Genomic DNA, 17298 nt, shown 5'->3' on the forward strand with positions numbered 1-17298 from the left:
GGAAGAGAAGCAGCGCAAGAAGATTGGAAAAAGTTCAAGGACTATTTAAAGAAATATTACAAAATTAATGAAAGTTAGAATGATGTTGGATTGGAAAGTAAATGGTTACTATTAGTAATGGTTAAGACAAGGAGAATAAGGAAGATTAGTTTAAATTTTAATTAAAACAAGGGAAGATTTGCTGAGTAATTGATAAGAACCTGGAATACAGAAAAGGGAGGCATGAGGAAGTCGGGGAAGAAAGGTATAAGAAACTAAGATATGAAATGGTACATGTTTTTTGTTTTGATTGTGTTTTTTGTTTGTTTATGTATTTGCTATATGTTTGTGTTGTTATAAAAATCTGTAATAAAAAATTATTATAAAAAAAAAAATAGAATTCGCCAAAAATCTGCAGGGGGTGTCTAAATCCATTTTCATAATGGCACTTAACATTTGGAGCAATCTAGCCCTGGGTTACCAATGACGTGCCCACCAAAAGTTGTTGGAATACAGTTCCCATCATTCCTAGTCAGCATGGCCAATGGACAGAACTACAATGGAAATTGTAGTTCAACACACACACCCAAAAATCTGGAGGGTGCTATGAATTCAATGGGAGAGAATTAAGCCTTGCTTCAAGATGTGCCATCAAAAACAGCAAACCTTAAAAGCACTTAACTTTGGCTGGATCATGCTTGTTCTTCAAACTGCATGCTGTGAGAATATGAATGTGGTCTCACTAAAAGTTCACTACATCTTCCATAAAAGTGTCCGGTTTGTTATTAAAGATTGTTTTACAAGAGCATCAATCCAAGTCAAGGATTGACTTCTACACACCTTCCACCCAGTAGTGACCTGATTGGCTGAAGTCTTTTCCAATGTTCTCTGTAAAATAAATTGGCACAGAGAAAAACAGAACATTTTCTCAATGAGCACGACCCACTCCCTCATTTATGCATCCAATATGTCACTCCAATAGCTCAGGCTTTGATCACGAGGACATGCGTATAGCAGACTGCAACCCTAAAGATTTAATAGTGCTCCTTAATACAGCTACTTGTGTCTGTTGACACAGGGAAATTCCAACTGGCCTGACTACTGAATGGAACTGAAATACAAAAATGTAATGATATTTATATACCCCCACAGCTGCCAGCAAACTCACATGCGTCATGAGTCATTCCAGATGTGGATATAAAACAGAGCCCGTCTGTGCAAATGAATTCCCTGACCCAAAGAGACTTGGTTTAAGGCGAGGTGCCGCTAGTTTGTCAGGAAAAAAATTGCGCTCAGCAAGTTTTTCCTGCTACCAGGAGGGAAGAGGAGAAGAATTTGCTGGCTGTTACAGATACAAGGAGAAGGTTGGGAAGAAAGGCCTAACCTATAGGCACTGCTAGGGCACTATTTTTGGACAATCAAGGATGCACTTGAAGACGGTGCTGCTGCTATTGTTATATTACAATGCTCATGCCACTGTGCCTCCCAGGTGGAACCGAGGTAAGAGTTATAAATATAAATTGCTTACAGCAGAGAAACAGAGGTGTTGCACAGGAGAGATCAACTGAGGGCTCCCTCTCCCCATCTCCCTCTACCAGCTCTTGAGAGTGGTCTGCGTATTTGCTTGTTTGCTTATGTTCGTCTATTCCCATCCACTTCATACAACAGCCCCCTGTTTTCTTTCTTGCAAAAAATTAACTTTAACATAGATTCTCTTCCAGCTGTAAAAGGTGGACATTGAAACCACAGAGTCCCTATCTGGAATTCAGTCCTGTAAACGAACACTACTAATTGGTCTCATATGTTTTTACATGGACTCTGTTCACACAAACAGAAACCCTGCAAGCCAAAGACCTGAACTGAATTTTTTTTGCTACGCTCAACCACATGCAGCTGTGCATTTGAGTCTGGTTGATTTTAAACACATTGCGGTGGAATCCTATCTTGAGCTCTGCTTTTTCTCGCAATGTAAAGGGAAATTAAGGAAAAATGGTTGATTCCTCTTTTAAAGAAATGTTGGCGTGCCTCTTTTATTTCAACTTAACTTCACACGCACTCGGCTGCCACCAATATTTATTATATGTATATCACCATTCTTTTATTGATCTCAAAGAAGCTTTCAAAACCAGAGCCAGAACTGCTTAGCTTTAGCAAGGGGTCTCTGTGCCATGTGCCTTTAAACCCAGCCTTTAAACTCATCTTAGGAAAGCTAAGTAGCAGCATTTCTTAAAAGAGGAGTGTATATTATTCATCCACCTCTATTCATATATTACCGCAGCAGCTTAGAAGCAACTTCCCTATAGCTTCATCCTATGTCACCACCTAGGTGTGAGCGCAGAAAGGCAGTCAATGGCACTGATACATTGCCCCTTAAAATGATCGACTATAGCATTGCCCCATTTGATGACACCAGAGCAATACTCCAGATTGGCTCCTGTTGCGGGTTCTGGTTGCAAACACTGTGCTGGTGTGGCAAACCTTGTACTCCATCTAATACATTCACTTGCTGATATACTTGGGCTGTCCCAAAGGAGGACCCCAGAAAGCTTCTGGAGTTCTTCTGGGAATTTTAAGATGGAGTTTAAAAATGGATAATACTTTTTCACTATTGAAAGTGGAGATGTAACCACCTAGGTGTGAGCGCAGAAAAAAGGCAAGGCTAAATTGGGATAGAGCCATACAACTCCCCTGACATGGCCTTCCGTTTTTCTCAACCTGGTGCCCTCCAGATACTGTGGACTAGAATTCCCACCTGCCTCAGTCGCAAATGACCGTTATTTGCAGAACATACAGCATGGACTAGTTGGGGGGAAGGCTGATTGACATATTATTAGGATGCTGCTGCAGTCCTGCAGTCCTGTATAACTAGGATCAGGTGGGACATGAATCTGCCCCAGAATGCTTACATGCAAAGTGGTGGTACAGAATGCATTGTATGCCTGCAAACCAACAGAATCATTCAATGCTTCTCAAAGCTTATCCTGCTGTGTTGCTTGTTGCTATCAGTTCCAATAAGAAAAGTTGACTTACTTCTGAAGGTGATAGCATAGAGCCAAAGACATTTGCTCCAGGTAGCCAAAATGGTTATGGTGTGCAACCTCCCCAGCCCTGCCTCTGTGCGTCCATTCATCTACCACATAACAATTTCTCATGGCACAGATACGCCACACCTTAAAATGATCAACTATAGCATAGAAAGCTTCTGGACTCCTTCTGGGAATTTTAAAAGCCAATGGGAGTTTAAAATGGATAAAACTTTTTTACTATTAAAAGTGGAGATGTTGGAATGAGAACTTTTTACTTAATCCAGGTTCAGCCTGGGTTGTTACCATCACATACCTGTAAAAAAATAAATCTGTAGCAACCCAGAGATCTACATTCCTTTCTAGGTTATCCAGAAATCAGTCAGGCCAGACACATGTGTAGAAGGTGAATAAGTGAGCCATGCTGCTTAACACACATGAGTCAGTGTTCTCCACGCCAGTTGGGTAGCCATGAACCAATTTGGAGAGCCTGCTGGGGGCTAGCCTGGTTAGCTTTGGCTCCATCAATGGCTCTTCTGGTGACTCACCGGCAGACAGCCAGTTTTTGTGCCAAGGAATTCTGAACGGAGGAAGGAGATCCAGCAGTTGGGGCTCTCACACTTGAGTGCAGGGATGGGAAACCATTTTCAGCCTAAGGGCTGCATTCCTTTCTGGGCATTTTTCCAGGGAACCATGCCAGTGGTAGGTGAGGCCAGATGCAAAAGTGGGCAGGGTGACAAAGGTCAGTTTCCCCTTTGTACCACAGGCTGGTTTCTACACCCACCCACCCACCACACCATCCCGTACCCCTCAACCATCTCGACTTGAGCCGGACATATCAGAATTACAGAAGACACCCTGGCTTCTGATTGGATCCTGGAATGTCCCAGGTTTTTGGTCCAGGGCTCTGGTGCAAGTCAGCTGGCTCCTGCAAGAACTAGGGGGGCAAAAAAAAAGAGAGAGAGTATCCTGGTTTTGATCAGCGAGATGTGGAGGGTATGCCATCCAGCTAAGCCAAAAGCAGGATCAGAGTCCAAGGTCATGGGCTGGTCAGGCCAACCGCTCCCCACAATCTCAAGGAGGATGCAGACTCGGGGCAGTGATGTGTGTGAGCTGGGGGGACTCCCAAGGGCCACATTTGGCCCCTGGAACTGAGGTTCCACTTCCCTTCCTGAGTGCACAGCAATGATGGCATGGGTGGCCTTCACAAGAGTTGTGGTGCGCTTGGCAGTTGCCCTCCTGCATGGTGCTAAAGTATATTCTTTATTTTTATATTTAATACATTCATATCTCACCTTTTCTCCAAAAAGCTCAAGGGGGAATGCATAATTTTCTTCCTCCCCATTTTATCCTCACAAGAACCCTGTGAGGTAGATTAGCCTGAGAATGACAGGCCCAGGATCACCCAGCGAGCTTCTTGGCAGTGTGGTAATTTGAACCCTGGTCTCCCAAGTCCTAGTTCAACACTCTAACCACTGTGCCGCCATCTGGCAAGCACACTAGGCCTCTCATTCAGTGGCAGGGGCTAAAAGCCTCCCTTTTGACACTGCTTGTCTCTAAGGAATATTAGCAAGACCCCTTCAATTGTCACTCCATATCACTCCCAGTGTTGGGGTACCGTACACGTTCATTTCTTAGGGTTATTGAGGATTTGTGAGCATCATTTAGAAAAAAACAAGCATGGTAACTTATTTGTGTGTTGCACTGTTTATGGAGGCAGGCAGACGAGCACTTGCAATAATCATCTTGCTCACATACAGGGGGCCAGATCCATCTCTACTCACGTGCAAGAACCAATGGCCCCAAATAGGAATGCCTGACCCCGTCTGCATGAAAAGGCACATCCGGAGACATAGATTGGGAAGCAGATGACTTTCAGCTGGATGTGCTTCTGTGTCCTCAGATCCCCCTTAGAGAACTGGATATTTAACTAACGGGAGTTTCCCTTTTCGTTTCTGCTGGGATCAAAATGTTCCACTGCGTTCGAAAAAGCTCCCTGGAAATGTTTAGAGCTTGGTATGGAATATGGCAATATCTGGTTCATTTTGCTGGTGATTAATAGTGGGGGCATTGTTAAGGGGTGGCCAGGACCCAGATTGCTTGCCCTTCCCCACTTTTTAAAGTAAAATGTTGTTTACAGGGCAGCTGTTCACACTGCAAACTTCACACTTGGGCACCCCAGTTTCCTTAAGGTGCCCAAAGGCACCTCTGATTGTAAATTAGCAGATTCCAGATGGCCTTTTACCAGGAGTCCTTTAATAATAATAATAATAATAATAATAATAATAATAATAATAATAATATTTTTTTTTATACCCCGCCCTCCCCAGCCAAGGCCGGGCTCTAAGCACCGCTAGGTAATAGGGAAAGTTAAGTTCATGGGTTACTTCGAGGTCATTGTGGCTAAAATGAAAAAAAAGAAGAAGTCTGTAATAATGTCCTAACCCGTTTGATCTCTTTGCTGTTATTTGGCACTGGGTCTGTGTTTGCTTTGATTGCACTGTCTGTAATAGAGAAGAAAAACACTTCTTATCCAAGATTGTTGGGACTGCCCCAAAATCCACAGGTTTTCGAGAGAACTTTGGCTTACAGAACAAGTTTAATTTTAAATTAAAAGAGAGAAAGCCTTTGCCTGATTTGGATATTTTGAAATAAATCTGTCCATAGAATTATACAGTTTTATGGGGTATCATAGGTCAACTAGTCCAACTCCCTGCTTGTTGCGGGAAACCCAGAGATAGAGAGATGACATCCTTTAGGTTTCACAAGATGGCAACTTCCATCATTCTTATCCATTGGTTGTGCTGGTTGGGACTTGTGAAAGTTGGAGTCCAATAACATCTAGAGGACCACAGCTGCTGCCCAGCGCCATTCCACTTAAAGACCTCCAGTGAGAGATTCCACACACTCATTCACTCGCTAGCTAGAGATGGGCGACTCTGTCAACTTCATTTCCCCCTCAGTTTTTCATTTTTCCAATCTCAAAATTCAGTTCTCTGCACTTCCATATCACTTTGTGGGGTGGGGGTGGGGGGCGGATTTAGTCCTTATGAAAACCCTTCAGCTTTTCTGTGCAAATTTCTCCTAATTTTTGTATGCACTTTCCCCTGTGAACTTTGAAGGATAGCTGTGCCTCAGAGAATGCAGAACTGGCATAGCTGTGTTCACACATTGTTTCTGAGAAATTTGGCAGGTTCCCCTTTCAATGCAAACTGGATCAAATTTCACACACACACACCCAAATCCCTACCGTTGAGTAATTGGTTCCATTGTCCATAGTGCTTTTTACTGTTATCTTACTGTTCAGCTGAAATCTGTCATCCTGGAATTTAAGCTCCTTATATCATGCTCTATTCCTTGGGGCAACAGAGAACAAACAAGTCTTTGCCCTCTTTCTAGGTGGAATCCTTTGGAGGGTTGGGACTAGATCCTTAGGGATCCCTTCGAACTGTATGATTCTATGATTCAGGTATCCAGAGTACCTACACACAAGTAGGACCCTGGCAGAGATACATGCCCGACTGGCATGCTCTCTCCCTCCTGGTCTTCCGTTCAGAAGCTTTAAAAGCTTTCTTCAGCCCGAACATCACAGCAACCGATGCCAACCAACACCAGCATACTTAAGGATCCACAGAGTCTTCGCAGCATAGCGTGACAGACCTCAGCTACTCAGCATTTTGCCTAATCTACTTTATTTACATATAAACACACATGGAGTACTGCAACATGGCTCCCTCTCTCTCTAGCATCAGACAGCAGAGAAAAAAAGGACAAAGGACATTAGTCCCACTTCACAGAACACAGTAACACAAACATCCTGTCTCCGTCACTTCCCACTTGTGGAGTCAAAACATATACTGTCATGTGATAGACAAAAATCCTATGACTCCAATCATGGAGCAAGAATTCTAACAGTTCTGCCTCACCCTGCTCCACTTCTCCAGGTTAAACATACTGAGCTCCTTTACCTCTTCACAGGACTTGTTTTCCAATTTCCATCTTTGTTGACCTCCTTTGGACCACTTTTTCTACATCAAAGATGGGGAGCTTGTGACACCCCCCCCAGATGTTATTGGATTACCTCTCCCATCAGCCCTGCTCTACGTCCTTCTCAAAGCGCAGTGCCCTTCTTTATTCCAAGCTTGTTGCTGAATCAATGAGACATCGTGGCTTGGTTGCAGTGCAGTGTGGGGAAGGGGTGGGCGGGATATTATTATCCCCCATATTTTTAGTGGCCAAAATTTGGTGTGGCACTAATCTGAACACTTAAAAAAAATGTATTTCTCCTCCCCTCCCCAAGAAGCTGTAAACGAACAATAATTATCCATTGTCAGTTGAATCAGGGCAGGAAATATTAAGGACAGATGTCTGTAATGAGCCATATGCAGCATTCTCCATGGAATGAGGACTATGCGGTCAGTGACATCTGAAAAAATGGGTTGCCTGCACACGGCAAAGCCAGCTAATTATTAACATTTAGGGTTCATTGTAAATAAGTGCAGCATGAAATAACCACAGAGATGTGGTAGATATTTTTGGAACGACTTGTCTGCCAATCCTGGCGAGGGTTGCCAAATGTCAAGGTTTTAGCCTCCTTCTCAGTGTCCCTAGGAAAAGGAATAAAATCTCAAGCTGTTTTTTCTCAGGCCATCTCTATCCCAACCAACCATTTGGCTGATTCAAGTATCCTGAAGCTTTGCAAAAAGGTTACATTAGGCAAAAATGCAGTCAAAGCAGTGTATATTTGGACTAGGCTTGCACTAAAATGCAGGTGAATTTTCACAAAGGCTTTTTTTAAAAAAAAATTGCAAACTGATGTGGAAATGTGGAGGATTGAATTTAAGATTGGAAAAAGAAGAGACAGGGAGCAACCTAAGTTGTCAGATTTGCGCATCTTTATGTGGCTAGATGATTGTCAGATTTACTCATCCCTACCTGAATCATAGAATCATAAATTTTTAGAGTTGCAGGGAACTCTGAGGGTCATCTAGCTCAACGCCAGCAATGCAGGAATCTCAACTAAAGCATCCATGACGGATGGCCATCCAACCTCTGCTTTAAAACCACCTGGGAATAAGATCACCCATCCCACTGAATTCAGTTGGAATTACCTCTGAGTGGACAGAGTTAGGCCTGCACTTTTAGTCTGGCTCTAACCTCAGATCAGTCTGGATCAAACCCAATCCCTCTAATTCCACATAAATGCAAATATTCACAGACACTTACAGAAGCTTCTTGTCTACAGGGTCACACTTTTGGCTTACCTGAGGTTATGATTATCTTTTCCACAGCTCTGCCCCAAGAATAAAAACAAATCACGCCCAGCTAGAATTGGCACTAAGCAAAGTTCCATAGACCAGCTATTATTCCGATTCATTTTTAAATAAGAGTACTGCTTTTTAAGATTATGAAAGAGCTGGATTCATATAAACAGATGGACAGTAGACTCCTTTTGCGGCATAAAATCTGCTCCTCCTCCTTCTAGAGGGAGAAGAGGGAGTGATTTCGCCCGCAATAGCCTAGGCTGCTGACCACTCCCTTTCTCAAACCCACCTAAGGGCAGTTTTTGCCAGATGCATGAGAGCCTCTTAGCCATTAGGCTCATTGCCAGGGCCTCACCTTCTTTAAGAGGAAAAGAGCAGAGAACTTTGTAATGAGAGCGGCATTTGGAGAGATTGCTTGTTCTCTGTCTGGAGTCTGGCTTTATGTCTGAAGATGTCTGAAGAGATCATTTGGTGGAGTTTGGTTTTCCTTTCTAGACTTCCTGGAAAATGGGGGCACCCCACCCTTAATTCCATGACGGTGGGGCTCATCTGCTGAGCCAAACTGCCCCATGATGTCAAGTGTTTCCTCCTGCTTGGAATGAATTCCTTACAGTGAAACAATTTTGCATACATCTGTGCTGTTTCAAAGGATTTGCAGCACAATCCTACGTAATTCAGTCAGGCTTACGCCCAGGTAAGTGGAGTTGGGGCCTCATCTTTAAATCTGCATCATCAGATTTCAAAGCATTGTACAAATTGCAGCTGTGGTTGAATTTGGGAAGGACGCGTGATAATTCTCCCCTTCCCTCTTCCATTCTCCGTCCTTTGAAAGGATATTGCATGATCACTTCATCTAATAGCAATTTAGCTGTACTTACCGTATTTTTCGCTCTATAAGACGCACCCGACTATAAGACACACCTAGTTTTTAGAGGAGGAAAACAAGAAACAAGAAAGCAACGCAAAGCCTCCTGAGTGAAGAGGTAGGAGCGCTCTGGCTGCGCTCAAGAGGCTTTGTGTGGCTATCCCTGAAGCCAGAAGAGCAAGAGGGATTGCTGCGCAGTGATCCCTCTTGCTCTTCTGGCTTCAGTAATAGTTGTGCAGCCTGCATTCACTCCATAAGACGCACATACATCCCCCCTTACTTTTTAGGAGGGAAAAAGTGTGTCTTATAGAGCGAAAAATACGGAAGGTAATTTGAGACTCTGGGTTTAATGGCCTCTCTTTAGATTAGGGATGGGGAACCTATGGCCCTCCAGATCTTGCTGGACTACAGCTCCCATTGTCCCTGGCCACTGCTGCATTACATCACTTCCTTCAAAATGTGGCACACCAGCCCTGTTGCATTCAGTGGACCCTCTGGCCCATTCTGCTGACTGGGTTCCTGGGCTTGTGCCCCCAAATCCTGCCCTGGCAGCATTGGCAGGACCAGTGCTTGCATTCTGTTTCTTAGAAGCATTAACTTCTAAGCAAAACAATTGCCTTTTTAAAATATATGACTAGCTTCCCGCTCCAGACACCCTGTTTATCGAGCATTCATTCTGATTTGCTTGCGCAAAGCTTGAGCAGAGATGAGATTATATGCAGTATTTATTGAGCATTTGTTCTGATTTGTTTGCTGAGTGGTTATATGGCAATGAGCATTTGTCCTTCATTCATTTTGATTTCCTTGCAAGGTGTTTATGCCTCTTGGTCATTCAGTCATTCCACACTTTTCAGTGCATGCCCCTATCATTCTCCAAACTGCAAAGAAGCCTGATTCTTTTTGAAAGTGGATTTGTTGTGCTAGAGCAAGAGAGCAATTTAATCTATTTTGAGTGTGGAAAACTAAAGTTTTGGTGTGTGGATGAATCCTTCCTGCAAAATAGTGACAGTCTAGAGGCACCCCAGCAAAATGCCTATAATCTATGACATAATACCAGTGAGATCACGGTCAGGGTGCTGACCACCTAGTGCCCAGAGTGGAAGGTAGATTTATCTTCCCCATGGGAGTGAAAATCAACTGTCCTTTCTCCCATATAAGATAAAGAAAATGGATGTATTTTGGGATGCCATACTGCAACATTTAGAGATGTGGAAAATCCAGTGGATCCTTCCATTCTGATCCAAGAGGTGCAGTTAAAGGCAGTTAGCATTGGAATTTGCAATGGTCAGATTCTGTCACCGTGCCAACACAAATAGTGGAGGCCATGTCAACAGCCCCCACCTGAAAGTATTGTCTGATGCAACCAGCATCTCCATGTGATGCCCACCAGGAAGAGTGGCCAGTTGTCCTCTTTCATGCTGGTTTCCCACTGCTTGTCTTCTTTCGCTGCATGCCTGGCAGGCAGCAAAGCCAGTGCACCTTGAATTAAGCAATTTCCAAGGGCCATTTGAGGATTCACGTGGTGCATAGCACAGCAGCAGGCAGGGAGTGGCTGCAGCAGGATGAAGTGCTGGCTTGTTTCCGAATTGAAAGCACCCACCATGCCTTCGCCCACTGACCACCTCCTTCCATAGTAAAAAGAAACAAACCAGAACCAGCAGAGCTGGTCTAGGTTATTGTGCAAGCTACACCTGATGTTGCTAGACTCTAAATCCCATCACCCCTGGTCACTGGCAATGTTGGATGGGATTGATGGGAGTTGGAGTCCACCTGTGTAAGGGTAACCACTGGTTCCCCATCCCTACTTTAGCGGGCTTGTTCGATCTGCCTACAGGCAGACATTCCTTATAGTGAGGATGTGGAACCTATGGCTATCTGGATGCTCTTGAACTCCGAACCCCATCAGTTCCAGATAGCATGACTGAAGGAGGTTGTTCAACAACACCTGGAGGCTCACACATCTGGTTAAAATGTTAGAACAGTAAGAAAACAACCAAGAAGCAGTGGGGTCAGGGCACAGCAGAAGGGCATAGCCAGGTTCAGTCCCTGCCCTCCCCAATTAATATAGGGATTAGCGACTGATGATGGGAAAGACTATATGCTGGAGTCTGCCTCCGACATTGTTTTTGCTGCAATAGCAGCACTAAAGTGACCAGCACTGAAGTGACCTCTCTGGGACGCAGTCTTGGGCATCATGTATGGAGGTCCTGGGCTGCCCAGAGAGCAAGACACCCCCCCCCCTTTGGACTCATTGATGTGGTCCAAAGCAAAGCAGAGCATTAATTGTGCTGAGAGTTTCCCAATTCGGTGTATTTTGAAATCCAGTCTTATGCTGGATCAGGGATCTCCTGTCTCCCAAGCAGTCACAATTACTGTACATGATGTGAGTCGGAGGGATCATTAAAATAAATTAGTGCATGTTGAGATGAAATAATTGTTTTACATAAACTCCTCCAGGGGAAGAAGATGGAGATGGCAAATCGCATTAAGCCTGCCATCCTATTCTCTGATACGGAACAAGTGTCACAGCTCTGCGTTGGTGTAGGGGGAAGCTGAATTAGCAGAAAAGTTTCTGCATGGTTTTGTAAACACTGGGCCAAATACTGGCGGCACATGTTTCTCCATCTCAAGACCGTTTTTGTTTTTGCACGATTTGCAAAATGAATCACTGGCGATTAGTGATGATGCATTTACTGAGTAAAGCCTATGGAAGAGAAAGCTTACAAAACAAGAAACCACATGCATAAATGGGAGGAGATAGAAGTCTTAACGTGCCCAGTGGCCTGGGATGGAAGGGCATGAGGTTTTCAAGATTGCCTTTCAGCAGCAATAAAATAAAAGCCATAAATAATTAGGGAGCCAGGGAATACCCAACAATTCCGGGATCAAATCAGAAACTGGGATAGCTTCTGTAAATCGGGGACTGTCCCTGGAAAATAGAGACATTTAGAGGGTCTGGAAATGGTGGCATGAAAGGAAATCTGTGTGAGCCCTTAGTCGTTTTGCAATGGATTAATTCATCTATCCCTTGGGAATAGACCTTTCCATGAGCTATGTTCCCCAAAGAACGGTGCTTTAAAAGTTATTAATTTGATCATTGTAGCCTGGATCCCTGCCAGCAGTTGTTTAGCAAATAAACATTGTAACTGCTGGGTGATTGAAGTTTTAATTACTAAGCAATTAACACTTCAAGATTTCATGGCAGAACATTGTACGAAAGGTGCTGCAGCTTAGGCAGGAGGGAAGGGAATGCAAAGAAGAGCAGAACCTAAAAGGAATGGAGGAGGAGGAGGAGGAGAAATGGAAGCCTGGATTGCAACCCCCTTCCTCACAGGGCCATTGTGAGGGTGACATGGTGTGGGGGACGGATGGACATTGATCAACCTCAAGTCTTTCTAGTCCAGCATCCTCTTTTCTCAGTGGCCAACCAGATATATAAAGAATAATAAAAAAGGACCTGATTTAAAGATCTCAGCCCCATAGAGTGAGTCCAAAGGGTTGAAACAATGGGCAAAATCTTTATCTCCCACAGGAGATAGAGATGGCCATCAATTTAAGATAAAGGTAAAGGGACCCCTGACCATTAGGTCCAGTCATGGCCAACTCTGGGGTTGCGGCACTCATCTCGCTTTGTTGGCCGAGGGAGCCGGCGTACAGCTTCCGGGTCATGTGGCCAGCATGACTAAGCCGCTTCTGGCTAATCAGAGCAGCGCACGGAAACGCTGTTTACCTTCCCGCTGGGGCAGTACCTATTTATCTACTTGCACTTTGATGTGCTTTCGAACTGCTAGGTTGGCAGGAGCAGGGACTGAGCAACGGGAGCTCACCCCATCACGAGGATTCGAACCGCCGACCTCCTGATCGGCAAGTCCTAGGCTCTGTGGTTTAACCCACAACAGCTCTAAAAGAGGATTGGAGAAATTCATGGAGTATAAGGTTGTTGTTAGCCAGTAGTCCTGATAGTCACGCTCTGCCTCCATGCTGAAAGGCAGTCATGCTTCTGAATGCCAGCTGTTTGAAACCGCTGGGTGGAAGAGAGTGTGCTCTTTTGCTCGGGTCCTGCATGTGGGCTTCCTACAGGCATCTGGTTGGCCACTGTGAGAACAAGATGCTATACTAGATGGGCCATTGGCCTGATCTAGCAGAACATTATGTTCATATGTTCTTACTGTGCTCCCATCAGCAGGGGTGAGGAACCACAGGCCTGGATGGATTGAATGCGGCCCCCTTCTCTTCTCCATCTGGCCCTCAGAATTCTCCACCAGCCACACACCACTCTCCTCAAGCACACCCCTCAATGCCTCTTGTTACACACCCCAAGTGTTTTTGCCTGGCAGGAATGTGTCCTTGAACTCCCATAATGCCTCATGCTCAGAGAGGAATTTGGGCCTCAGACTGAATAATCTTCCCCATTAGAACAAGAAGGAAAGTTACGGACTATCTGAAGAGTATTTGTGATGACCAGACAACGTTTGTAGGTTTGCAAGAAGTTCTGTGAGGAGTATTAATGGAAATATTGTTAAAATGGAAAGGGAGAGAAGATAGGTTAAGAGATATAAAGACAGTATTAAGTTAGGGAATGCATAAGAAGTGATGTAAGACAGAAGATTATCAGAGGTGCTGATGGAAGTCCAATAAGACTGTATTTGTGATAATTTTGTGTGGTACGGTTTATAATTTTGTATGTCAAAAATCAATATATATATGTATATGTATATGTGTGTGTGTGTGTGTATAAAAGAACAAGAAGGAAAGTCTTGGAATATGGTGTTAGAAGGAAGGAACAGAATGGCTAAAAAGGGAGCAATTATTTCCGTTTGAGCCAAGGCTTGTCAGAGCTCAGATACCAGATTTATTAACTATGCCGGGCAGAAGTTCAAAAGGTATGGTTTAAATGAAAGGCTGCATTTCTGCCTGATGAGCAGCAGCTCTGAAAAACAGCAGCCCTGCCAGGCTGGGGTGGGTAGCGGGGGCAGCTGCACAGTGAGTGCAACAGCTTCTTTCTTTATCTCTTCCTTCCTCCCCAGCGATGCTCTTCCCATCCGCCCAGCGAGTGAAGAGGTCTTCGGCAGCTCTCCTCAACCCAGTGCTTCAGAAGTCTCAGGATGACGTGGACCTTCTGTTCGAGGTTCAGTATACACCAGAGAACCATCTTTCTGTGTAGAAATATACCAGATATAACAATATCTTCTAAAGAATGTTGAATGATGAATTACGTGGTTTCTAGCTGTAATGGTATAAAGGAATATGAAAAAATGGTTTTTTATAAGTAAAAATTTAAGGTTATAATAACCTAAGATGTTGGATAGAAAATAAGGTGTTTTTTTAGCTGTAATGCTTTGAGATAAGGATTTGCTGAACAAATAATTTGAACTGGATATACAAGAAGGGGAGGTATGAGGAGGTCAGGGAAATATGTCATTGAAAAATAAGTTGTGAAATTTATGTGTTTTTAATTTTTTTTTTGCTTTTTTGTTTGTATAAAAATTGAAAACTTTAATAAATATCTTTTGGGGGGGGAAATATAACAATATCTTCAAGGCAGCACAGAGAATAAGGAGCTTGGTGCAGAGCGGTGTCGGATAGCCTGGTGGGCCAGAAGCACTTGTTGACTCACTGCTGTTTACGAAGGGGAGGGGTGAGGTGGCAGGGCAGGTGGCACAGCACAAATGCACTGGCAAAGCCAACCTGGTGCTCCCGCCAGTGTGTTTGCACCACGCTGCCTTCCTGCTGTCTCACCCATCCTCCTCCTCTCAGTAACCAGCAGTGACTCACCTGCTCAGAGGGCAAGTGAGTATCTCTGCCCTACCATGCTCTATGCTACTGGCGGAGAGATGTCATGGCATTTATTGGCAGGCTTTTGCTCTCATGTTTAAGAGCAGCCATCCGCACTGCTGAAATAAAGTTACAGGCATTAGGGAAAAAACCCTGAAGAATCAGTTTACTGTGGTTAGGGAACGAGGCATATGGAAAGGCTCTCTCCCACATCAAATATAGAATCACAGAATCACAGAAGTGTAGAGTTGTCACTGTCAATCCACAGCTTCATTGCTGAATCCAATAAGCATGCTTAAAGTTGTCACCATAACGCAGAAATGGGGAGCCATCATCCCGCACAGCCTGCAAATGTCCTGGAAAAAACAGGACATCCTGTTTTCTCACACAAGAGCACAGCAACCATTTTGGGTGCCGTGACTCATACAGGAGCATGGGTGGGAAGACACACATCTTGGGATTCCATGTTGTTGTTGTTGTTGTTTTGAATATTTTATTAGTTGAATATAAGAACAACATATAATCAAATACAAGCAATCAAATACAGTGGGATTCCAAGATGTTGATGGGTATGCACCCCTGGCTATGCTGGCAGGGGCTGATGGGAACTGAAGTCCAACAACATGTAGAAAGCCACAGGTTCCACAGCCCTGTCCCAGAGCAATATTTTAACAGAAATCGTAGACCAAGTAGATGGTGGGTTAGATGCTGGCTTCAGAAGAACGTGGTCTCAGACACAGCTGAGTGATGGACTACAGCTGTAAGGGCTGCTGACCTGCCTCCTGCCATTTTATTTTTAAACTAATCAGTCCCTTTGTCTGCTTTATGTTCCAATAAAAACAATCTAAATTTAACCTAAATGTTATGCATTGTTCCTGTGGGAGGCTGGCTGGGTTCTCCCAAACAGCAAATGAGCCAAGTTTTGTTTGGAAGGTACCACTCCAAAATACGGTTGCCCTGCCATCTTTTGGGACAACTCTGCCTCATTCCTCCTCTGTGTGTTTCTGCCCCAGCTTCTTCTAAGTGAGCTGCAGATCAACGACGACCTGAAGATCTCTGTCAAAGATGAGGAGCTGGCTTCGATGAGGAAGGCGACTGCATTTGACACTCTCTGCAATGACGTCATCCCTAAAAGCATCACGGACATTCGCCGACTGAATGCCAGGCTGCTGGGCCACCCTGGGGTGCTGAAGAAAGAAGATTTCGAAAGGACAGTGTTGACCATGGTCTACACAGCCTATAGGGCAGCTCAGTCCCAAGGTCACCAGAAAGACACGTGGGCTGAATCCTTTGTGGGTCTCTACAAGGCCCTGAAGCACGACTTGACATTCTCAACCAGCCAGACGTCCTCATCTCAACGGACTTTGTAGTCCAGAGATTTACTTTAATAGGAAGCACATCTGCCTCTTTGCTTTGTTTTTGTATATATAAAAAGTTTAGGACTGCAGGCGTGGAAAGATTCTTTATTCTCTAGCTCCTCCTAGAGGGCACCTGTTGAAAAATCTTTTACGTGCTTCTGAAATTGCTCCTTGTCTGAATTTCTCCCTGGATTTTGGGAGTTACAAATTGCCTGTGCCTGCTTCTGAAATGGAACCAATGAGTTAAGAATCCTCCTTTCTTATTCTTTTCTCCTTTAAATAATCCGAATTTTGTATGAAGCACAGTGAATGCAGAGTTTTCCGCAGCCTTTCATGGAGATAAGTGATTTCCCCAACTCAGATAAGTGATTTTCCTAACTCAGATTAGTTTGAAAATTAATTGAGTTCTCCCAGAAGGAAAAATGAGACACCTTACCTTTTTTTTTTTTTTTTTTTGCGGAGCCAGTATGAGGATTCAAAACACCATCTCAGTCCTGCCAGCCTGCTGTCTCCCAAAACTCTCCTTGCAAGCTGACCTCAACCCCCAGACACACTTCATTTTCTTTGTCTGACAATCAGTGACCAAATGGGGAGGGCACAGGAGAAAAGGGAATATTGCTCTGTTTCCTTGTTCCCTCCCCAACCTTATTCACATATTACTTCTCTGTAGAGTGCTAGCATCCTGGAGTCCCATCCCAGGCTACGCCTGCTTCAGTTTGTTTCTTATTTTCATGCAAGCCTACCTGGTTCACATTTTCTGAAACGATGCACCAAACTGCCCTTAAAATTGGGTAAGTGAGAAAGTGGGAGAAACCAAAATGGACAGATGCACCAATCTGTCCATCCCAGCTGACATTAATTTATATAAAGAACCAAGGACATTTCTCTAGCAACCAACATGCCCCTTTGTTTTCAGATACTATGGTAGCCACAAAGCCCAAAACACCATTTTCTCTCCCACTCACTGGCGAGTGGAATCAGTATAAACCATGCAAAATCTGTATAGGGAAAATTAATGTCCATAGACTTATACA

The 17298-nt window shown here is 44.1% G+C and overlaps 1 protein-coding gene across 1 annotated transcript; it reads left to right on the forward strand.

The window, feature by feature from the left end:
* The first annotated feature begins 1157 nt into the window (after positions 1-1157).
* On the forward strand, positions 1158-16611 carry FAM180A (family with sequence similarity 180 member A). Its single transcript, XM_053405745.1, has 3 exons — positions 1158-1479; positions 14159-14259; positions 15920-16611. The coding sequence occupies exons 1-3, from the start codon at positions 1404-1406 to the stop codon at positions 16274-16276; spliced, it is 534 nt and encodes a 177-aa protein (XP_053261720.1). The 5' UTR covers positions 1158-1403; the 3' UTR covers positions 16277-16611.
* Positions 16612-17298: the final 687 nt, after the last annotated feature.

Source organism: Podarcis raffonei, chromosome 10 (assembly GCF_027172205.1).
Source record: "Podarcis raffonei isolate rPodRaf1 chromosome 10, rPodRaf1.pri, whole genome shotgun sequence".
NCBI classification, from domain to species: Eukaryota; Metazoa; Chordata; class Lepidosauria; order Squamata; family Lacertidae; genus Podarcis; species Podarcis raffonei.